Raw genomic sequence first — 24277 nt, 5'->3', positions numbered from 1 at the left:
CCGTGGAGCCCAGCGGCGCGCTGAGGCTACAAGTGCCACGGCTGGTAATCGGAGGACTTTCCCGTGGAGCCGCGCAGGAACAGGCGCGCGGTGCTTCAGCCGCACGTGGTGGTCAAAGCAGGGGTGAGTGACGGAGAGTGGCACCGGGAGGAGGCGCTGGGGCGAGGGAGAGACCCCCCCCCCCCCCCCCGGGAGCCTGGCGGAGCAGCGGAGCGCGTCCCCACTCCCTGCCCTAGGTGCTTGCTTGCCTCGCCTCGGGGTATTTGGCGAACGCAGCCGGACTCTGGGCGCCCTGAGGTTCACCCGGAATGGATGGATTGATCTCGCAGGGATCACCGCTTCCCGGAGCTTGCTGCGCGCTCTTCTCGCACAGTGAGCGCTGGACGGATCCCGAGGTCGCTTCCCCAGATCAGCCTCGCCCGTATTAGTTAGTTCCAATGCAGATATTAATGTTTAGTTAATGGCAGACGGAGGAGGCAAAGTGCTGTCCCCTCGCTTTGAGGTGCAATTTCATTAACCGCGCTCTTAACCAGAGAGACGGAGAGGCAGGAGACGGAAGGAAAGAGCCTTTAGCTGGTCCCATGGGATTATCCTTTCTCTACTGAGGATGGAAGCCCCGGATTACGGAGCTGCAAAGGGAATCGACTGTGCAGCTAGTATATCTCCGATGGAACAAGCAGAGTCTATCTTTTCTTTAAAGAGAGAGGGAAGCAGGAGACGGGAATTAAGTGGAGATTTCATTCCCTCTGTTATAAATGGGAAGTGTCATGAGGGTCTCTGCCCATTTTAATAAAAAAAAAAAAAAAAAGAAAAAAAAAAAAGCCCAATGTGATGAGTTAATCGTGCCAAAAGTTAATCAGAGGACCTCATGTCTGAGGGCACAGCGAGATGATTTTTCATTTCAGGAATTGATCAAATACATTGTCACCACTTCCTTCCTGGAGGGATCCAGCTGTAGAGATCCGTATCCACTTGCTAAAGGAAAGTTCTGGTTCACTTGAATGTTTTTTGCATTTGGTCGTTTTGTATTTTGTTTTGTTTTTCTGTTTTAGCTACAGAGAAACTTTGGTAGTAGGAGAGAAGTGGTTTTTTTAAAAACAAAACAAACTGTAACGTAGAGCAGCAAGGATGTGGATTCCCTCTCCCGAATTTTAAGTGAGTTGCCAGGTAGACCATTAGGTGAGCCTTAGTTGTGCATCTGTGTGGGTTACCAGGTGTTGGAGCTGTGGATTGTGAGAATAAACCCACAAACCATGGTTTAAATCAATTATTACTGGAAAGCAAAATAAAGAGGGCCTTTGCTTGAAACTGCTGTACTTGGTGACAGTGAAAAGTGAGTCTATCCTGCAAAGGATGGTAGAAGCAGAGAAAGATAGGCAGTTTTCCGCTCAACCCAAAGTTCTATCACAGAAAGGTCCCATGCTGTGGTGGGGGTAAGGGCATGTCATGGATACAAAGTGCCAAAGGTAATTTTGGAACTTTGGAAATAACTTCTCACCTGCTTACCTCACAAACTGTTGACTCTGTGGGTTTATAATTTGTCTTTTACTGTCAGTTTACTTCTAAATAAAAACTTTCAGGTGGTCAATTTGGCATGCATGTTTCTTAGCAAAGTAGGCAGAGGGAGATGAACTCAGACCCATTCAGACGCAGTGAGCAAGAGTAGCAGACCTGTACCCAGAGCAGGTAGGTGTGTTGGGGGGAAGGGTGTGGAGTAGGCTGGCCCCTCGTATTTGGCAGGGGTCACACAGTTAAGGCATGTTGTCTGCATACTTCTGGGTCCAGAACAAGCTGGTGTCATGTAGCCACAAGGGCTGAGAATGAAAGCACAACGAACAAGCAAGGGTCTTGAAAATACAGGGCTGGTTGACTAAGGTCATTGGATGTATGAGGTGTAAGTTTAAGAAAGGTGGCTGATTAAACCAGCCATCTTTTACCCACTTCAGCTACTCAATCAAAATGCTGAGCCCCACTTCCAATAAAGCCCAGCTGATGATGACATATTTGTTCGTCCATGGTGATGCTCTAAAGCTAATCTGTATTAGAATCTGTTCTGAACAAAGATAGTGTAAACGTAATTTAACTGAATTGTTGAGAAGTGTGTGCTTCCCCAGGTTCTCCAGAAAATCGCAGCTCTGCTAAAAAAGGTCCCTGCCTTTCTCATTTGTGTCTCTCTACAGGAAACTTGCCTTCTTATTTGAGGGATCCTGTCACAGTAATGTGTGAGTCCTTGGATAAATTTGGCTTGGTGACGGCAATGCTTTCTTCAGAGACACTGCTACTTCCTCTGTGCTCCTTTTCTACCCTGACCTAAGTTTCTCAGTGTTAATCCCGGTGATAAGTCAGAGGATTTGCCCTCTTCATACTTTCTTGCCACTAGGTATCCTCTCCTTTCTTTTACTCCTTTTAGAGGAACTGGGGCTGAGGTGTCTACAGTTGTGGCTGAAAAGGAGATGGGGACCTCAGGAGCGATACTCTTGGTAGTGCAGCCTTAGCTCTTGTTGGGTTCTTATCTGTGTTGCTGTTGGCAGAATTCTCAGAACCTGCTGGGGGATGTCTGACTAGCTCCGATGGAGCTCCACTCCCTTGCTAAGAAGAGCAGCCAGGCTTTCCTGTGCGATGCTGGGGACTGGCATTCAGGAGGCCCTCCTGATGGCCAGGCAGATGCAGCAGCCATCAAAGCTGCTCTCTGCTGCCAGAGACACTGTACGTCAACACCAAAAGCAGCTGAGATTGAAGGATCTAAACTTAGTCCTTCTCCAGCATCCCCCTCCTCCTCTTTGCAAGACAGAGTTATTCAGACAGACTCCTTGCCACCAGGACCTCTCAACTCAGGGAACAACCCAATAACAGCAGGGCGGAAAGTCTGCAACTGCTGCAGCCAGGAATTAGAAACTTCTTTTACCTGTGTGGATGAGAATGTCAACTTAGAGCAAAGGAACCGATGCTCCCCTTCAGCAAAAGGGAGCAATCACCTGGGAGACCTTGGCTGGGGAAATCCAAACGAGTGGTCCCATGAGGCTGCCGTATCCTTGATATCCGAAGATGAGGATGATGTAAGTTCGGAAGCCACATCTTCAGGGAGGTCAGTTGACTATGGTTTCATCAGTGCCATCTTGTTCTTGGTCACTGGCATCTTGCTGGTGATCATCTCTTACATTGTTCCACGGGAAGTGACTGTGGATCCCAACACCGTGGCGGCCCGGGAGATGGAACGCTTGGAGAAGGAGAGCGCAAGGTTGGGGGCTCACCTGGATCGCTGTGTGATTGCGGGACTCTGCCTGCTCACTCTTGGGGGGGTCGTTCTGTCCTGTTTGCTGATGATGTCTATGTGGAAGGGGGAGTTATATCGTCGCAACAGGTTTGCCTCTTCCAAAGAGTCTGCAAAACTCTACGGTTCTTTCAACTTCAGGATGAAAACCGGCACGAATGAAAACACCCTGGAACTGTCCTTGGTAGAAGAAGATGCTCTTGATGTACAGAGTTAATTCTGGTTGTGAACTTCTTGAGGGTCTGCGTTAGCATTTTCTGTGAAAACAAACCAACAAATCACTTTTCTTAAAATTAACAGTGCAGTTTATTTGCTTGTCAGGAAATGCTCATTTCACAAACCAACAGCCAGTGAGTGTTTTTGTTCTATATGTATTTTTTATTTACAAGAAAAGCTGTGTTAAGATGCATTAAGAAACTACAACCAGCTACACCTGTCCTTGTAAAGAGCTGAGATTAATTAATCTATAATGGCCATCAGCTTCTGTTTCTATAGCAAAATATTTCTAACAACCAGCGTACAAATGATTTTTTTAACATGATATGGGGTATTCTTTGGACATTAAGAAGTCCTGCACACAGTAGGGTCAATTAGCAACTTATTTTGTGAAAAAGAACCTAAGCACTAATTACATAATAAGGCTTACATTTAATTCTCAAAGGTGCTTATCCATTCTCTTGCTAAATTTTTTCTTCCTCTAATTTGGCTGAGCATTAAAATATAGGGTTTTGAATTTGAATATTTTGAAGCTTGAGGATGTTGATTATTTTAAAAATGCAAGAATATATATGTTGTATTTATAATTATTCTTGTACTCAGAATTGGTAACTAAGTCATTAGAATAAACTTTCTAGGAGAAGAAAAATATATAAATCATTATTAGACCAATCTGAATTTAACCCAGAATGTTAGTGCCAGATATGAGCTGGTGTTGCATGCCCATTTTCTAGGTAAAGTAAAATTAATTGCTTACGTAAATTTCATTTTCTGTTTGTCGTTTAGCTATCCCACAGGTTACCCGGGCTCTTGAAGTCTTTCCTGGTTCTCACACCAGAGAGGCAAAGCATTAGACATTTTTAATATATTTCCAGACATATAAACCTTTAGGCAGGTCAGAGTCATGATTAGCTCAGACACACCCAGGTGACATTTTGTTATTGTTTGGAGAAAATTTCCAATACAATTGCAGCTAGACTGTTAGAAACATTTAGAAATTGGTATCACTTACTCTTGGCGAAGCAACAAACCATTGCCCCAGGATGGAAGCAGTCCTTAAGCCCACAGCCAAAAAATTAAAAGATAAGAGTGACAAAGAGAGAGGAAACTAATTCAGTGGGAACTGCATCCTCACCAAAACTCGCCTCCTCCTAACATGGTCTAAGTGTCTCTCTCCGTTCCTCATCCAGGCCCTCGGAAACTGTGATGCCTTGCCTCATGATGTTTACACTTGCTCCGTGAGAGGCACGATGGGCGAAGTGGTCACAACTTTGCAAAACACACACCCAGCGTCCACGCTAACACACTGTCTCCGTATAGTTATGGTTCGGGAAGGGGTAGGAAATGGAGCCTCAAATAGCTTGCATTTTGCAATTAATCTTTGAGGTGTTTCCATCCTCCCACTGCAAGAGCTCTTTTAACTTCCATTAGTGCATTACAAGGATCTTACAAAGGGCTGGAACTTGGAATTTGGGGTGGGAGGGCAGAGATGGGTAAGTGAGAACATGATTTCTTTATTGATTCTAAAGCATAATTCTAATGCCTGAAGTTTTTGTTGTTACTGAGGACTGGAATATGTGGGTGACTTTGGCTGGCAGAGTGTGTGAGTCAGGATGTTTATGTGAATGAGCTCCTGTTGATGTCAGAGATTGATTTGATGAGATAGGTACACTGTGTGTTACTAAGGGTTAAGATGAAAATCAAAAAGGTAGGATCAGAAGATAGTAAAAATAGAGAGGGCAGGCATGTGAAAGAATTATTAGGTAAAAATGAGAACTTGCGTGGACATCAGAGGAAGCTAGATGTAGCTGAATTACCTTATTCTATATAACAGGCTATTAACTGACTTGGAAATAATTGGAACATCATAAACGTGATTTTTGTTTTCTATTGCTGTTTCATCGTGCTTTTTGAAAAAAGTTTTTGTTTTATTGTGATTCTCATGTTACCGTTTATGTTGAAGCTGGCTTGCTGGAAGTATAAATTCAATATTTTGAAGGTTTATAAATTATCAGATTCTAACCTGCTTGGGCCCCACCATACATTAAGTTGAGGCAATAAGGTAATGATATCCTTGGATGAGTGAGTAGGTCTGGGCTGTGTGTCTTTAAAAAAAAATACATAAAAAAATAATGCTTGTTCTTAAAAGCTAAGTGGGATCAGCTGTGTTTTGTTTTTATTTATTGGAGAAACATGATTAATTAGCCAAATTGCAGGCTAAACTGAATTAATGTGTAGCCTGATTTTCAGCTCATGAAGGAAGACAAGTTTGAGAATCAAGTGTTAGGAAGTTTTTCAATAATGTAAAACTGGATAAAGGAGAAGAAGCCAGAACTTTTCATTTGGAGACATTTAATGAATCTTCCAGTGCTACCAAATCACATACAGTTCTGATGTGATCTAAGGGATATATATATATATATATATATATATATATATATCCTATTATATCTGTATATGTATCCCAATTAGTAAAAGATATGCATGAGGAAAGACCTAACAAGTCAGAATATATTTCTTCCTTCCCTTCCTTAAAATTTTAAAATTGATGTATAGTAATCAATGCTTACTTATTTCAACACTATTTAAATCTGTCCATATATAGGACACATCTCTTTCAAGTCTCTACTTATATGATGGTAGACTATTACTCCAAAAAGAACCAATTCAGAAATCATCTGGACATCTATAGTGCTGTGTTGACACAGTTCAGATAACTGCCTTAATCAGCTTTCCTCCAGTATTCCCTTGTATAGCCCTAGTCTATCCTATCAGTGCCTGAATTCAAGATAAGGATTACTTGAATTTAAAGCCTTGGTAACACAAGCAACAAAAAGCCCTGGACTTTAGACACTATTGTTTCCAATCAGATACAGAGGCTTTTGGCTCTAAATATATTTATTTAGAAGGACTTTGGCAGATCAGGTGATTATATTACACACATTGAACAGATGATAGCTATGGTGTTGGTCTTGGATCCTACATGGAGATTATGACCTTACATCTATCTTTTTAACATGGTGCTGGTTGTTGTGCATGAAACCTTTTATTGCTAGATCTGGAACAGCAAAGCTTTTTCAGAGGTCTGTGGTTTAGGTCCTAAACTTTTTATCAGGTGTTAAAAAACTAAACTAAGTCACTTTCCTAATCGTAAAGCAGTTCATTGTTCAGTAATGTGGTCCAAAGGGGTGAGTACCAGAAAGAAAGCTTTCTCTATTACTACTGGGATCTATATGCTAATGGGCAGTTTAATCCTATCTATCTATCTATCTATCTATCTATCTATCTCTCTGTCTATCTATCTATCTATATCTATTTATTAAATGTTTGTTTATTTTTGAGAGAGAGAGTGTGAGCAAGGGTGGGGCAGAGAGAGACAGAGACAGAGGATCCGAAGTGGGTTTTACTTTGACAGCCAGGCTCTGTGCTGATACCAGCAAGCCCAATGTGGGGCTCGAACTCATGAACCGTGAGATCATGATCTGAGTCAAAGTTGGACGTACAACCTACTGAGCCACCCAGGTGCCCCTGATCCTCCTAATGGCTTTAATAAAAGGCTCCTTATTTGGGCTTAGATACTTACCTGATACTGGTATCACATGCTTTGATGGCTACTTAAAATATCTTAGCTGAAAATACCTCCCTCTCATACTCACTTGTTTTAGGGACCCAATTGGACCAGTGCTGGCACATGTCCTTTGAGACATGCAAATTTAGACAAAGAGACTGCCCTACTAAATTCATTTGTGCCTTCCCTTTGTCCTCCAGAGTAAGGGTAGTGACTGAGTGAGCACTACGCCAGCTGAATGACAGGAATTAGGGTCTGAACCCAAGCGGCTCTACTTTTTGTTGCTTCTTGTGACAGGCAAAAATTCTAGGCAAGAGCATTTAAACATTTCAGCCTTCATCTTTCATATGTGCAATGGCAGGCATATGCAAAACCTTACCTGGATTAGTCATCTAGAGTTAAGGAAAAAAAATATTCTATATATCTAGTAGGAGAAGGTTTTTCAATCTGAAGGTCAGATTCCATTGCAGCAATTACTGCCACCACAAAAATGTGGTCTGACCAAAGAGATTCACAACCTTCACCAATGGCTCACCTATTCAGGAAGATTTAATACCACCAGCTAGATTCCACTGTGACAAAGGAATAAGACAGATCCTTACAGTTCTCTGTAATGGGGTTTGACCTTTCCCAGAACTGGGCATAAAGAATGACTACAATGAAAAGAATTATAATGAAGTCTCACTGGCTTTTCCCAGCATAAAAGGGTTCATAAGAAAGAGAATTAACATATCATTGTCTTTCAGCTATATCATTTTATGGTTCATAGTACTCTATAATATTCTCTCCTTCCAACTTTTATGGTCAGAAGCCTTGGGAAATAATTTGCCTGATTTGTGCACTGACACTGTAAAAAGGGGGATGTTCTTTTAAATATGTAAAAGTGATTTCAATAATCTGTGGCTTACATTTAAGAGCATACCTGGAGTTTATGTTTGTTAATGTGTAAGTTTATGTCCACTCAAGTCTATATATGTATTAGGAGAATGTTTTATAATTGTAGAACTGTAATACCCAAAGCTATTGTTAGAATAATTTTCTTATAGGAAACTTGGCATGCCTTAACGTTGACTTTAAGGATAACAGAAGTCTTTCACAGGTCATGAATTAAGGATTTAGAATCAACCTCAGAATGAAATGCCATAATTACATAGATCTCTTTTGGCTGGTCAGCATCTCACAGATGTTTGATTTATTTTCTTAACCGCTCAATTTCAGGCTCATGAGAGTGTGGCATATTTAGAAGTTATTTTACCATGAATTCTTGTTTTATTTCAAGGAAATATGGGAAGCAGACAGTACTTTCCTTTGCTCCAAGTTTTAGCAATTTTCCCGTGTTTTGGGAAGAGCCAGTCTTACTCTCCCACTGCCATCTTTATGGTTCCTACCCAGGCTCTGAACAAATGTTGTACAAGAATGCAACGATGGATTATTACTATATAGTATATTGGGAGTTTCTATTTTGTGGTTCTCATCATGCTTTTAATTTTATTTTTCTTGCCAAACAAGAAAAATAATTTGATGTTGATTATGTGTTTTAATATTCTAAAAGGGCAGTTATTAAGGTTATGGGCTTTTCCTTTGGGCATGTGATGCCTTATGTGTTAATTGCAAGTGTGTCATATCATTTTAAAATAAAACTGTTTATAAAGATGTTTCATTGTGTTTGTTAACTTTTATTGATTTGAATATGAATCTGTGATGCTGATTTGGTCTTTTAAGATTATATTTGAAATTATTTGTCCAAAAAAATTGCAAGTGATATTTACCCTGACTCCAATATGTCATTTTTCTTGCTACTATGTCATTGAACAATATAAACCATACTTTATTATTTTACTTTGTATGAAATAGTCAAAGCTATTTGGTTTTACTCAGTATTAAACTTAGAGTGTGAATTGCATGATGTGGGAAAAACACATGTATTGGTATTTATTGATATTTTAAAAAATACTTATCCAAATATCTAGAAAGCTTTTACATGAAAAAAAATCAAATTAACTTATGATCCTACTCTTAAATTTCTCTTAATCTACTGTTGATCTCCATTTTCATTTGAAGGATGGATAATAATTTATATTATTAAGTGAAATGTTATCCTTATTGTGTATTAGTATTGTCAAGGCTGAGACTTCTAAGGGGGCAGTTTAAAGTGAAGCTTCATAATTTACTCCACTTATTTAAAACAAAAATTGGATCAAGATTCTTATGTACTATAAAAGAAAAGAACTAGTTACATATATATACATATACACACACACACATACACATATATAAATAAACATATATGTATAATGTAGTTTTATGTACTTTTTGCTAGAAGATTTTTTTTTTAACCACCTCTGATCATTTGGAATGAGCTACATAATGCTGCTACAATTCCACAATATCTTTTTTATATGACTCTTACAGGTCAGCAAGAAGTCACTCAGAGACCCTATCTGATTTAGCCACCTTTCCAATGTTGCTGGTTGTCAGGCTGTAGGGAAGAAGAGAGTCTGAATGGTCTGGAACAGGCACTGGACCTCCTGGCAACTTGCCGGCTAGGACTAATTACATAGTCCCAGTCGGCCAGGAAATGCAGTTCCGTCATGTGCCCTGAAGTGGGGAGACCTAGGGCTGTTTGGCAAACACTAATAACCACCACAATTTCTAAGGTCTTTGTGTTGTTAAAGCATATTATGTATCAACATAAAAATTCCTGCATTCTCTGATGACTGCTTGATCCATTTATTTTTAATATTTTTATACTGAGGGCAAAAAAATCCCCCAGAAAAACAACAACAACAACAAACTATTCTAAAAACCCCCAGAAACATAAAATTCAGTAGTGCTTTTTAACGAGGGAAATGCTCCCAATTTACTTTAAGATTACCTATTATGATTTTGTTGTATTATTTTATCATAAAAATGAAGGGATTAAAATACCAATCCCAATTCTTTGAACTCCTGAGCAGGAGGAAGCACTTTCTTAATTCCTTACTATATGTTATGGAATTTATACCTTACTAGACTCTCACAACACTCCTGCAAGCTAAGAATTATTACCTTCATTTTAAAAATAAAAGACTGGACCTCAAGAATATTAGATAACTGGCCAAAGTTACACAACTAATAAGCAGTAGAGAAAAGATTGAAACCTAGGACAACTTCACTAGAGAGTCATTACTTATTCCAGGTTAGAAGGAATGTTAACCCTGCAACAACAACAAAAAATTCTATACTAGCTATTTCATTTTGTATTCATCATTTTATAAAGTCAAGTAATAGTCATGGGGTTTGAGAAATAAACTCTTTCTGTAAGGCAATCGTACCAATATTTTGTTTTAGAGAACATAGCCATTTCTCAAAATATAAAACCAAATTAAACCCATCAAAACTCGCAGTCATCCTACTCACTTCCCCCACCAAGGTTCAGATAAGCTTATACTGACACTTTCCTTAGAGCTGAAAAGAAAATGTAGTTATTCTTCCTATGTGCACAATAGTCTCAAAGGATTTATGTACTCTCCGGGAAGGAGCTCAAAGACGGAAGAAAGTCCCATCTGAGTGCTATGTGCCAGGCATTCAGCTTTCATGTAGTATCTTGCTTAGTCTTCATAACACATGGTATAATGAGAACTTCATAATCAGGGAAACAAATGACTTGAAGTTTGAATGCCTGCTCCTCTACTCTTATCAAGTCATCTGAGTTCTAGTTTCTTTTTTTTTTTTAAGTTTATTTATTTATTTTGAGAGAGAGAGTGAGACAGAGTGTGCACACACACGGAGGGACAGAGAAAGGGAGAGAGAGAATCCTGAGCAGGCTCCACACTGTCAGTACAGAGCCAAATGGGGGGCTTGAACTGTTGAACTATGAGATCATGACCTGAGCTTTCGTCAAGAGTCAGACACTTAATCGATTGAGCCTCCAGGCGCCCCAAGACCTAGTTTCTTCATTTGTAAAATAGGGATAATAGTGTTTGCTTTGCAGGATGAAACTTAAAAATGATAAATGGGACAAAGGCTGAGAGGGAACCCTGGCGGGTATTCCATCTTTAGGTCCACCATTATCTTCAGTGGGCTGCTTTTTTTAAGTTTTTTTTTTTTTAACGTTTATTTATTTTTGAGACAGGGAGAGACAGAGCATGAACAGGGGAGGGTCAGAGAGAGGGAGACAGAGAATCTGAAGCAGGCTTCAGGCTCTGAGCTGTCAGCACAGAGCCTGACGCGGGGCTAGAACTCACGGACCGCGAGATCATGGCCTGAGCTGAAGTCGGCCGCTTAACTGAGCCACCCAGGCGCCCCTTCAGTGGGCTGCTTTGTAATGGCACAACGTAGGTGTTTGGAAGTACATGGGAGCTGTGTTCATGTTGATTAAGTACTGGCTGACAAATAACTGAACTGGGCCATCATCATGATAAAAAATAATATTCTTCTTCACCTTCTCTCCCTCTTCCACCTCTTCCTCCTCTTTTCTCCTCCTTCCCTTCCTCCTCTTCCTTAGCCTCCTCCTCTCCTTCATCATTATCAATCATCTATGTGGAAACTATTCATTTGGAGGTCTCTTATTTCTACCATCATAGACATGCCTGAGAAAGAAAATTTTATTTCTCTTCATAAGACATAAAATCAATCTGAAAACTGTCCTCCTCAATTGTAAAGTATGATGTGCTAATATCTTGTACCATAAGCCTCCAGACCTTGAGTAGCCATAGCTCCAATCATTAGCTCCAATGTTATGTGGCAGAAAACTCTGTCTTTTGAATAGAAGAGTTTTGCCATAGAAAAGCCCAACAAAATCCTTTTATTTGGTTGAAAAATTTTTCTTGTTTTTAACATTTCTCAGTATTAAAACTTAAAAGATACTTTTCAGTGAGCAGTCTGGCAAAAGGCTGTTCTTCACTGCCGTTTGTCCAGACCAGAGAGTTTGTGTGCTTATATTGAATTTATCTTTGAATTTTATTTTACCTTGTCCATGTTCTGCCAAATTAGCAAATGTAACTACTCTGGAATACAGATGACCTTAAGAACAATTGCTAAAAATTGAACTTATTTTCCCTTGATACTTAAATGGCATAGTCAGCGATGCCCCCTGCTGCTGAGCAGATCCATAGCAGGGAAACTGGGTGCACCAGAGAAGGAAGAGAACAAAGCCAGCAAAGCTCAGGAAAATTCCCTGGTTGCAAACAGAAGTAAAGAGGGTTGGGAGAGACTGATACTAGTCCAAAACAGTAATAGATGAGGCTGAGAGAGTCTCTGAAACATAAAGGTTCATTAATGACATATCTGGATAAATCTTTGAGTCATCCCCCTTGGGAGTTTATATGCTGTGTGTAAGGAAAAGAGAGAGATCATGGCAGCTTTGTGTCAAGTTATTGTTAGAGAGCAGTGACCCAACCAGGGACTACAATTCCCCATTCACTCTTCACTTAGGTGGGGCCGCATGACTAATTTGCACCAATGGAATGTAAGCAAAGTGATGGGTGTCACTTCCTGACTGAAGTAGTTAAAGTTGCATACCTTTTACTTCCTTCCTCAATCAGAGTTGACTTTGGGCCTGGCAGAGAAAAAGGCTTTCAAGCCCAAATGGAGGAAGATATAGGTCTGTGCATGTGGGCTAATGAATAAATAAACTGACATTGAAGGAAGAGCCAAGCATTTCACTTCAAATTATAAGATGTTCACCATAATTTGGGGGAAAATCTTCAGTTCCAGGCTCTTTCTTTCCTTTGCAATTACAAATCTATCTAGTTCTCAGTCAAGACACTCATAGTTATCTATTCTAGTGATAGATTACCTTTACTATCATTTACTAGTGATAGATTACATTTGTATATTATCATTTACATTTACTAGTGATAGATTATATTTACTATAGTGATAGATTACATATATAGTGATTTATTACATTTACTAAATTGATGCCTAAAGAGGTTAATGATGAAAGCTAAAACTACTGAGTGTTTATAATGTACCAGGACCCAGTTGTCACATTTGCTCATTTAATCCCCACAACAATGCTGTGAGGTAGGTACTCTGATTACCATAATGTTATTCATGAACAAAGTTAGATTTACCACTGAATCTATTAGCTTGCCCAAAATATTAGCTCTGACACACAGTTCATAAGTGACAGAGTTGGGATTCAAACCCAGAGTTTGACTGGTTAATACCCTTGTTTAAGTTTAAAGCTAGTAAATGGTGGAGCTAAGACTTCCCACCTGGGTCTGACACAAAAATCCATGCTCTTTGTATCTATAATAGGCTGTCCTTTACTTCTGTAGTTCTTTTCACCTCAACTGCCTATCCTTCCTTCTGCCAAGGCCAACCTCACTGATGATTACTCACATCATCATTGATCTCTCCCTTCTTTAAATGACCATGGCACTTAGTATCTGTATTCTAAAATTCACTCAGTGTAGGCTGCCTTGTATTGATCACTAATTGTTTCATGCATTAGAGTTTTCTTTACAATTAAGCTTTAAATTCTGGAAGGGCAAGGACCCTCTCTTACCTCCGTAGTACCCAGATCAATACTAACTCGTACCAACCACTTGATTGCTCATGACTTGCAGAAATAGAAACATGATGAATTCTCTCATTATGCCAGAAACGAGTAGTCTGGCCCCAATACTAAAGTAGCCTCTTATCCTGGTTTCTAGGATAAGAGAAGAACCCAAAAAAGGAAAAATCCTTTAGAGGAGAGCCACGAAGTGGATTAAAGTTAGAAACCACGACACAAGGGAAAATGTAAAAGAACAATGGCTTCTACTTGCAGAGCCAAAGGCTAAGGCACGTCTCAGGAAAAATTCACTAGTTTTTAACAGCTGAAATGCAGAAACATTCACTTTCACCAGGAATGAAAACATTCAATTTAAAATATTAAAACTGATACAATTTTTATTGTATCAAATTGGGAACATTTTTTCCCCTTTTTAAAAAGCAATGCTTAATGTTGCCATGAAAGATATTATTTCATATATAGCTTCATAGGGGCATTGACTAATACATTTCTTTCTGAAACACAAATTAATAGTATGTACCTGGAATCTTCGAAATATTCTTTCCCCCAGTATCCCACTTCAAGAAAACTTAGAATAGAAATATTCAAGGAGATGGATAAAAGTTGATTTACAAAGATATTTACTGCTGCTTTAGCTACAAAGTGAAACACTGAAAACAATCTCATAGCTGGATAGAGGGATTGTTGAGATGAGGTAAGCTCATAAAAGGATTGCTGTAAAACCACTAAAGCTTTTCAAAGATTTTTAAGGATATGGAGAAGTGCTCATAATGTAACATTGAGTGAAGAAATTCATGATACAGGGCCTTTTCTCGAATACAGCATCATCCCAATTATGTGCTAGGTATGTAGTTTATACGTACACATGACAAGAAGGAACATTAAAATGTAAATAGCTATCTCTAGAGTAAGGTTGTTAGTAATTTGCTTCTTTTGTTGTATTTCCTGAATTTCTCTTTTTCTTTATAAATGTGCTTTTAGTTTTTAACAAGCATTTTTTTTATAATACTTACTATATGCCAGTTTTCATTCAAGACATTTACAACTATGAACTCCTTTAATTTAATCTTCATATGGACCCTATAAGGTAGCTACCATTGTCACTTCAATGTTAATGATGATGAAAATGAGGCACATAAAGGTTTAAAACTTCTTCAAGGTCACACAGCTAGTAAGTTGTGGAAGTAGGGTTTGAGCCCATGCACTTAACTGTATTATGACAGTGAAAAAGTTTTGGAACCAGAAAATAAAATAAAATAATTTTATTGGAAAAAATAACAATTTATTTTTAGATCTTGACTTCCCTGGGCTAATATAAGAAGATAAGAAAGCAACATGTAGGGGTGCCTGGGTGGCTCATTCCATTAAGTGACCGACTCTTGATTTCAGCTCAGGTCATGATCTCACAGTTTGTGGGTTTAAGCCCCATGTAGGGTCCTTTGCTGACAGTGCAGAGCTTGCTTGGGATTCTCTTTCTCTCTTCATCTCTCTGCCCCTCTCCCACTCTCTATTTCTCTCTCTCTCTCCCTCTCTTTCAAAAAAAAAAAAAGCATGATGCTTCCTGGGGGGGGGGGGGGAGGGGGAGAAAGCAACATGAAGGATTCAGTTATCCATCCTGATATCCAGGATTATTATGCCGGAACGACTTATAAGGCAAAATGTGAGAACCTCTCAATAATAGGGCCATGAAAATGGGATTGGTGATATCTTCTTGCTGAGAGCGGGAGGGTGTCTCTCAAGGTCCCCTGCCAGGCCTAGGATTCGGTGATTCATGAAGTAATGAAACAGGGTGACCCAGTTTGTTCCCTAATTACATTTATACTCTCATCCTTTAAAGGAGTCACAGAGACAAGACTGTCCTTCTTGTAAATATAATAATTTAATATTTTTGTCTACAACTTAGAATAATGAACATAATCTACACAATTTTGAAGGAGAGAGAGAGAGGCAATTATTCTCTTATCATTCTCAGACTTGAGTAAGTCGACTGACGAAAAATATAGTATAGAGAAGAACTTGTCAGCATATTGTCAGGTAAGTATAGGAATTACACCATATAAATAGCTACAATGAATAATTTATTTGGTAGCTAGATGGCATTATTTGTGCTGAACTGTATTCATCAGTTTTCCTTCCTCGTCTTATGAGGTTTTTGTGAGTTTAGGTTTTATGTCAGAACATACGTCAGAGGAAAAAGGGATATTATCTGTTCCACAATCAAAAAATATTCTGACTTGCCAAGAGGCCTATAATTATCTGAGAAGTTGGTTTTATTATTGTCAAGTTCTATCCAACTGCAGTAAGAAAATAGTTTAGTAGAAAAGTTATTTATTTTCTCACTATGCTAAATCATACTGGTTTTAAAAAAGGAATTTTTCCATTTTATAACAGTGGACCCATTTTGTAGCTTTTTACTCACAGGTTGAACTTCCCCCTCTGAGGGGGAGAGAGGGTGGAAAGTATTATTTTATTATATATAATAAATTATATATAATATAAATACTTTATATATAATATATATATATTATATATATATATAATTACTTTATTATATATAATAAATAATGAGGAACTTGCAAGTTAGGCATACCCATCCAGGGAGAAAAGAGGACAGAGGGAGAAAAGGGAAGAGGGAGAGGGCCCAAGAAAGTCATAGGCTTCAGAAGGAAAGTCTACTTGTTGACAAATTCCCCATTGCAAAGATGGCTTTAGGATCTTGAAGATCAGTGATATTACATATTTAATATGAAGCTATTCCCTGTTCCTAATTGTTCTGTACCTTCTCTTTTAATGTCTTCAAACCTTTCATACAAGTCAGCCATGTATAACAACCTCATATTTGTAGAACCATGGAGTATTCAAGGATGGGGCAGAGAAGGGAAGAGCAGGCCCCTTGGCATTAGAGGCAGGCTCCTTGGCTGTTCCAGAATTCCATGATCTTAGGGAAGCAAATGAAAGTTTGAACCAGACCTAACAGCAGCAGGTAGTTGCTGGCAGAAGAAAAGCAGGCTGTGGTATGTACTGACTCACCTATAATTTCTCCCAGAAATACTAGGAAAGTGATCCTTGAAAGGAGTTGTGATATGGGCAGGGGAAGGAAGCAGGGGTAGATGAAGGGTGAACGCTGCAAACAAGTGTGTTAAAGGAGTAAATAGTGGAAATTGGGGTAGAAGACAACTATTTGTCATGGTTATGTAATTGAACTATATTCTACAGATAATGGAAGAACTACTGATATTTTCTTTTAAAAATGGCATAATCAGAGGTCAGTTTTAGAAAGAAAACTCAGATGCTGGAGTAGAGGACAGGTGGGAAGCAACAGGAAGGGGCCAAGGAATAATGATGAACTAGAAAAGTGAAGAGACTGAGACAAGGGAATAACAGGCATTTCAAAGATCAAAACAAATAAAGTTGATGATTAATGTGAACAGGGTGGAGAGAGTGAGAGAAACTGCTTAGGTAATTTAACAGTAATCAAGGTTTGAAAAGTACAGGAAGAAGTACTGGGTTTGGTGGAAAAGATATGTTGCCTCTGGAGTATGTGGGGCACATCCAAGTGAAGATGGCTAATGGCCGCTGGAAATATGGGTCTGGAGTAGTGGAATGAGGTTGAGCTTATTTATGATATGAAGCTATGTTGACCCAAAATGGAAGCCAGGGTCTTTCAAATATTTAATGGTCAGTGAACTTATTTTCATGAAAAACTTTACAAATATAAGAATGTAGAAGTATATTATTAGATTTCAATTAATCATCTGTAGGTAAAATAATAATGCCACTTGAAATCAAAATGTCCCTGTAAAATCTAGGATGTATGGTAACTGTAATTGTACTTCATCTATTTCAGAGAAGATCGATGCAATTAATGATCCTAAACCAAAATTAACAGTAAAAGATTAAGTCAAAATCAATCAGAAGGAAGAAAAGAGAATATAAACTAGATACGTGATATTAGTCAATAACCCACAATAAGTTTGTTAACCTTGATGTTTCTATTAAGCAAAATAAAAAGAGAGTGAAGAATTTTGGATCATTATTATGAAGTACTTGATAAAAAGAAAGTCTAGGTATTAATTTATAAAAAGAAACACCCCCTGGCACAAAATTCTGAGAGGAATATATCATGTAGATCTTTACATAAAGAACAATGAGTAATACAATGGAAAATAGTTTTGCCAAAGCTACAGAAATGTTCTTCAAATGGATGCTTCCAATATATTAATATAATCATTATGTTAATTACTATATTATGCATACCATTATATATGTATTATTATAATGTATTCTATTAATATGTGATTATATAATATATAATATATAGTAATTATTATATAAATATAATTAATATATCATATAATTATATTATATCTAATATATTAAAAGCTAAAGATATATTATTATCAGAAAACTAAGGTAATACAGCCCAGCTTGCTTTCTGATGAATTAAGGGCATGGAGCCCAAATTCTCTTGGGATCGGATAGTTAACATTCTTCTCTGACTGACTTTCAAATACTGGATTTTTCTAGCAAATCTTCTAACAATACTGCTCAGGCTCTGGTCTTTTGTTCTTGAATTCTCTGATGAGTGCCCACATTGTTGAGATTCTATTTGTCTATGAAAGTAAATCTCAAATGCTTCAGGTATCAGACCTATAGGGGAAGAGTTGAAATTCTATTGTGAATATTTCAGAGGGTCCTTTTTATGATGGTGCATATGGAAGTTCTTAGCCTGTCTCCATGAATGGGAACCCTCAGAGACCTTGCAAAAGTCCCTCTAACTTGGAAAATCATTTTGAATTTATTCAATCAGTTAAATAATTTTCATACCATAAAGGGTTGAGAATATAATTTTAGTTTGAAAACTTTGAAATTTATGTTAATAATATATTACCTTGGTCAAAAAATAAGCTCTTCATTGCCTATATAGAGAACATTCTGATGAGTCTAACAAGATCTAAATGAAATAGCCCAGTAAACAATAAAATGATAACAACAAGAACAACAGCAAAGTAATCCTTAATTACTGCTTTCACTGGGCATCTTCAAATATTATCTCTTAAAATTCTGCTGGATCAGAATACAAAAATACTGACTCAAAGGGATATATGCACCCCAATGTTTATGGCAGCATTATTTACAGTAGCCACATTATGGAAACAGCCCAAGTGTCCATTCGTCTGATGAATGGATAAAGAAGATTTATATATATACATATATATAAATGTATATATATATACACGTATATATATATAATGTATATACATTATACATACATGTATACATTACATATATATAATGTAATATTATTCAGTCACAAAAAGGAATGAAATCTTGCCATTTGCAATGACATGGATGGAACTAGACAGTATAATGCTAAGAGAAATAAGTCAATATGAGAAAAACAAATACCATATGATTTCACTCATATGTGGAATTTCAGAAACAAAACAAATGAGCAAAGGGAAAAAAGAGAGAGAGGCAAACCAACAAACAGACTCTTAACTACAGAGAACAAACTGATGGTTACCAGAGGGGAGTGGGTGGAGGAGGTGGGTGAAATAGGTGATGGGGATTAAGGAGTGCACTTGTGATGAGCACTGGGTGATGTATGAATTGTTGAATCACTATATTGTACACCTGAAACTAATATTACACTGTATGTTAACTAACTGAAATTTAATAAAAACTTTAAAAAATATAAATAAAATTCTGCTCGGTAAGGTCATTTAGTATTGCCTACTTAAATATTAGGGAATGCCAATACATGCAAATACTTTCACTGTTAATTGGATGATGTTAATTTACTAAAAATTATCTACCAATGTGCTTGTTCCTTTTCCTAATGTTCTGATATAGAAACTGCCCCGTAGTGTTAAGGTTAACAGGAAATTTAAAGCTTGTTTTTCAGAGACCTGTTTCTCCCTAATTAGCTATTGTTTCTTTTCAGACCCCACTAACACATCCACCAGCTGTCTCTGCAGAGGCCTGGGCTGACACAGATGGAAGGTCACTGATAAGGTTATAGCCTGGAACAAGAAAAGTCCTGCATTCCTTCGCAAGACGATGAGTCCAAGACCACATCCAGTTTATACTGGCTCTCAGAGTACGGGCATAGCCCCTCTCTTTGTCCTACTGACCTCCAGACATCAGGGGCTGAGTTTTGCCTCATTTTAATGTTAAGATTCCACCCCAAAGGAAACATGGAATGTGTGTCACATATATGTTTGCTCAATGCACATGCTCCATCTTTCCTCATGAATAGTCATGTTTCCCCACGCTTTTCATCAATATGTATGTCAATCCCTATGATTATAAAAACTTGTTCTAATCTCAGTTGGGTGAGACAGATGTGACCCTGCCTGCTGTCCCCTTGTTTGGCTGCCTCTCAAATAAACCCTTTCCTTGCTGCATACTTGATATCTCAGTGATTGGCATTGCTGAGCATTGGGCATACGAACCGGGGTTCAGTTACAATATGGAAGAGACAGGTTGGTTCTTACAAACTCTTGCAAAATAAACTCCATAGTGAAAAAGCCTCCCCCAAAGAAAATTTGGTAAGAATGTTAGGAGAGCTTTAGACTTTAGAAAAGGATACACTATTCCTTTTCTTGTACGTCAAATGTCAGAACTTAGGGCAGAAATATAGAGGGTTGGTATATTGGGGCGCCTGAGTGGTTCAGTCGGTTGAAGGTCTGACTTCGGCTCAGGTCATGATCTCACGCTCTGTGAGTTTGAGCCCTGCGTTGGGCTCTGTGCTGACAGCTCAGAGCCTGGAGCCTGCTTCAGATTCTGTGTCTCCCCCTCTCTCTGCCCCTCCCCTGCTCATGTTCTGTCTCTCTCTGTCTCAAAAATAAATAAAGAAATTAAAAAAAAAATAAAGAAATATAGAGGGTCAGTATATTTAAAAGCTCTACCTCTAGGAATGATGAAGTATTCAATAAATTGTGGGCTTTTCTTAGTGATAAAGATATCATTTACAGGAATAAATGAGTTTGATAAAGTATTTTCGGTATTGATACAAGACAAAGTGTTTTCTATGAAGAAACGGCTTATGAGGAAACAATATTTTCCCATTCATGTTTTCTATGAAAGATATTTCACAGTAGAACCACAGTAGACGCACTGCTAATCATGGTATCCAAGTCCTGTTTGAGATGGATGGTAGATGAGTTCTAGTGATGCTCAGAAGGCTGTCCAATTGAAGCACAGAATCATGACGGCATTTTATACCTGTATTGATAGAATGCTTCCAGTTAGGTTTTAACCCAAAACTGGACAAAGTTTCTAAGAAATATGTTCTGACATATACCATATCAGGTTAAAAGCTTAATTTCAATGAGAAATGAAATTGTTTTGGCTGGCCCTCCTACAAGTTTATCAAACTTTTTAATGGGAAACTAGCTAAGAAAAAATCCCATAACAAGAGATATGGAGAAATTGACTTTGTAAAGTCAGGTCCATTCTTTCCCTCTTATTATCTCTGTTCCCTCTGCTAGATTTTTATATTTCATGCCTGAGTCCGCTAAAAAATAAATGAATAAGTAATTTCAAACTGCTAAAACCTTAACTAGTTTGTGTTATCTAGGGGTCATTGTTCATACCACTTCTTAAAGCCCTGGCTAATAAAGGCCCTTGAGAAGACTGATTTAAAATTGTAGTGCCACCGGTAGCTAGAGAAAAGAGCACCTTAAGTAAGGCAGATTTGTCAGATCTGAATCTCTGTTCTCAGGATTAGCCACCCTCTCTGATCTCCGGTTCAAACCTGGTACTGAATAGTCAAAATCAACATTAGAGTAGGAAAAATAAACAGATACTATACTATCTTCTACTTTTACACCTAATCCTGACCACAGGCAAATCAAGCACCAGAGGATATGTTGAAGTTGGAATAGAAATCACTTGGAAATGGTGATCACATTGACTTGATATGGTGACAAGTGAATAGGAAGAGGGTAAAAGGCACAAAATATTGGAGCCCTAAAAATATAGCAGGTGGATGAAGAGTGATAAACTCAGCTTGGCTGAGTTCTTAAGGATTTTCTTTAGCCGGAGAACATAAGGGAGTGAGTTCATCTCTGCCCAAACTGGGACTGATCTTACAGGTACCTAGGAGGGTGCAGAATGTCCTTAAAGGTCAGCTACAAGCATTTTTAGCAGCCAGTAATTTGGAAACAGAGATCAAAGCAGAGTGACATGAGCTGGAAGAAGAGGCACTACTCCTCCGTGGCGGTTCAAGCTCATACTCCCTCTGTCACCACTCAGAAATGACTTCCACCAGCTAAGCCTGAAGAGCAAGCACCCCATAGAGAAATGTTCTCACTTTGAATGGCATCAGCAGGATGAGGCAGCCACATGACCTTTTGTCTTAAACTAACTTTATCATGCATTTAGAAGGGATAAGGAATTTTCTTCATCTTAAACTCAAAGCAGTCCCTACTTCAGAATAGAAAAAAATGTACATGGCATCTAGGAATTCGCTTTTTTATTCAACCTCCATTCTCTCGCTCATTCTACTGCTCACTGCAGTAGGTTTGCCATGATGTTGTCACCCAGACTTAACTTGCCGTTTACACATCTTCTTGTTTATCTTGGTTGTGTTTGAGTGCAAGAGAGAAATGGAATATCCCATAAAATGCTATCAACTTTTCCCTATTAGTGTGGAAATGGCAGTTTCTAAAGCCTCACTTTCCAGAGGTAATACAAAAAGAAAAAGAAAAAAAAATTAGGTAAAAAAATCATGTCTTACCAATTATTTTCCCCTTAAGCACCTTTTCGATAACTCTTGCACTTCCTTTTCCTAAATATTGTCATGTTAAACTGTGTTCATGAAAGAATATTTAATCAGAAACCTGTCACGTTACCACGTGGAAGAATTATTAATTCTGGGATTATGCAAATAATCGGTAGACCTCTACCTGCCTGTAGGATAACTCCAGAGAAAAAGCTAATTTCCCAATTCAAGAATGCCGATTCAAGAATTCAAGAATTGAGATACAGATTTCATTAACTGAAATAAAGATATTAATCAGAGAATTAGATCTTTTACCAAAGAAGTGCCTTGTATATCTGTTTTGAGTGAAAAGTGTTGAGTGAAACACCTAAGTGTTGACATTCTTACCCAAGTTACAAATGGATACTTTCTGGTGACCTTCCTGGTCATCCCCAAGTAATCTCAACCACAGATGCCAAATTCAAATGCTAATGGTCTGTTGTTCCTTTCATATTATTTATAAAATCTCCAGAAACAGTGAATATTGGAATTTAGTTTATTTAAAACATTCTAATACTATGCAAACCATCTCATGCCTAGATTCGTGTTTATATAGCTAAATTCCAGGGAAGGAATTTTAGTACTTTAGAAGTACAGTTAACATTTTTCAGAATTATCTAAAGTGCAGCTCTTCGCCTTTAACTGCTTGGGGTTTGTTTTTGTTGTGGCTGACTCATAACACCTACTTTATCTGGGATGATTTGAGTCATAACATATGGGAGCATTACAATGGGGGTAAGGGTTGGTTTCTTAGATTTATCAATGGCAGGAGAGGAAGGGTTTAATTAGGGTTCAGCCAGATGCATGGGGCAGTTTCATTTCATGAGAAATAGGTGAAGAATTAGGTAGGGTTAAGAAGATACCTGAAAGACTATGGCAAGGCAAAATAAAATAATTTGAAGGAAATTTATTCTTATGGACTCTTTTATTCATTAAATAATTTTTAACTCATTGACCACTATATTCTAGAAATTTTGCTAGGCAATGATATAGAAGTAAGAGAACTAAACCAGAAGTTATTTATCCTCAATGAGTTTTAACTTCTTGGAGGAGACATGTATGAATCAAATAATCCCATATGAAACAGTTACAACTGATAATAAGTAAAATAAAGGAAAAGGACAGGGAAATGAGGAGTCTATATTAAGCCCTGAGCTTGCATATTACTCAATTTGCTTTGAAAGGTTTTCAGCCTGTTCATGAAAATCAGCTATTCCTCCTTAGGAAAATGTACTAAAAAATTCAGGATATTTTCCTTTATGTTGGAGGAAATTCAGCATGATGCAGCTTGGAACCTCCAGGGTGTATTATGTAATTTTAATCTTTGAATCTCTGAAATTTTAGTCAGGTGTGTTTGGAGAGATGCTGGGAGACAATAGTCTCTGCCGGTTTTATTTGTGTGCAAAGAAGCTTTTCTTCCTGAAGCACAGCTGCTCCTTCCTCAAACCCTATGAGGTAATACCCATCCTATCAACTTTCATCCCAGGTGTTAATAGCAAAAAGAATGAAACACTGGCAAATCATTTTCAAACATTGCTGGATCGAATTCTGACCCGTTCAGAAGTGTAGGGGGGATGCGTTTGGTAGAGAAGGATTCTTTTTTGGCCTTTCTTCCAAAAAGCTGTACAGAAAGGCATCAAGCCCTCTGGCTAGGTCTATTTTGTGTTATGATTTGATGGAAATAGTGGTTGACTTGTGTTTTTGAAAGTGACAACTGGTTATATATAGTTTTAGAATGAACCCTTGAAATATAGTTCATAAAGGAATTACCTAATTTTTGGAAGATTTGGTCGATGTTATGAATATCCTCATATAAGGACTGACTAGAGAAAAAACTCAGTTAAACTACCTGGAATAGCTTTAGGGATGCATATAATTTGCATGGACAGGAAAATAGGAAAAGGGGAACATTCTTTTGTCCATGGCTTCTGTGAACAAAGGGTTCTG

General features: G+C 38.1%; 1 protein-coding gene and 1 long non-coding RNA gene across 2 annotated transcripts in view; one reads left to right on the top strand and one right to left on the bottom strand.

Annotated features, from left to right (window-relative positions):
• The first annotated feature begins 1 nt into the window (after nucleotide 1).
• TMEM74 (transmembrane protein 74) lies at nucleotides 2–5904 on the top strand. The gene is made up of 2 exons (XM_019467852.2): nucleotides 2–123; nucleotides 2181–5904. Exon 2 carries the CDS (start codon nucleotides 2571–2573, stop codon nucleotides 3486–3488), a length of 918 nt encoding a protein of 305 aa, XP_019323397.1. The 5' UTR covers nucleotides 2–123; nucleotides 2181–2570; the 3' UTR covers nucleotides 3489–5904.
• The window catches only part of LOC109277933 (uncharacterized), a 176423-nt gene continuing 155564 nt past the window's right edge, over nucleotides 3419–24277 (bottom strand). Inside the window, exon 4 of the long non-coding RNA XR_002085405.2 lies at nucleotides 3419–3528. This is a non-coding gene — a long non-coding RNA (uncharacterized LOC109277933). The remainder of the gene's footprint in view (nucleotides 3529–24277) is intronic.

The sequence above is a fragment of the Panthera pardus genome, unplaced genomic scaffold (assembly GCF_024362965.1).
Source record: "Panthera pardus isolate Hobbes unplaced genomic scaffold, ASM2436296v1 HiC_scaffold_7, whole genome shotgun sequence".
In the NCBI taxonomy this organism is placed as follows: domain Eukaryota; kingdom Metazoa; phylum Chordata; class Mammalia; order Carnivora; family Felidae; genus Panthera; species Panthera pardus.
Note: the sequence above shows the minus strand (reverse complement) of the source record. Positions and strands in the feature narration are given on the sequence as shown.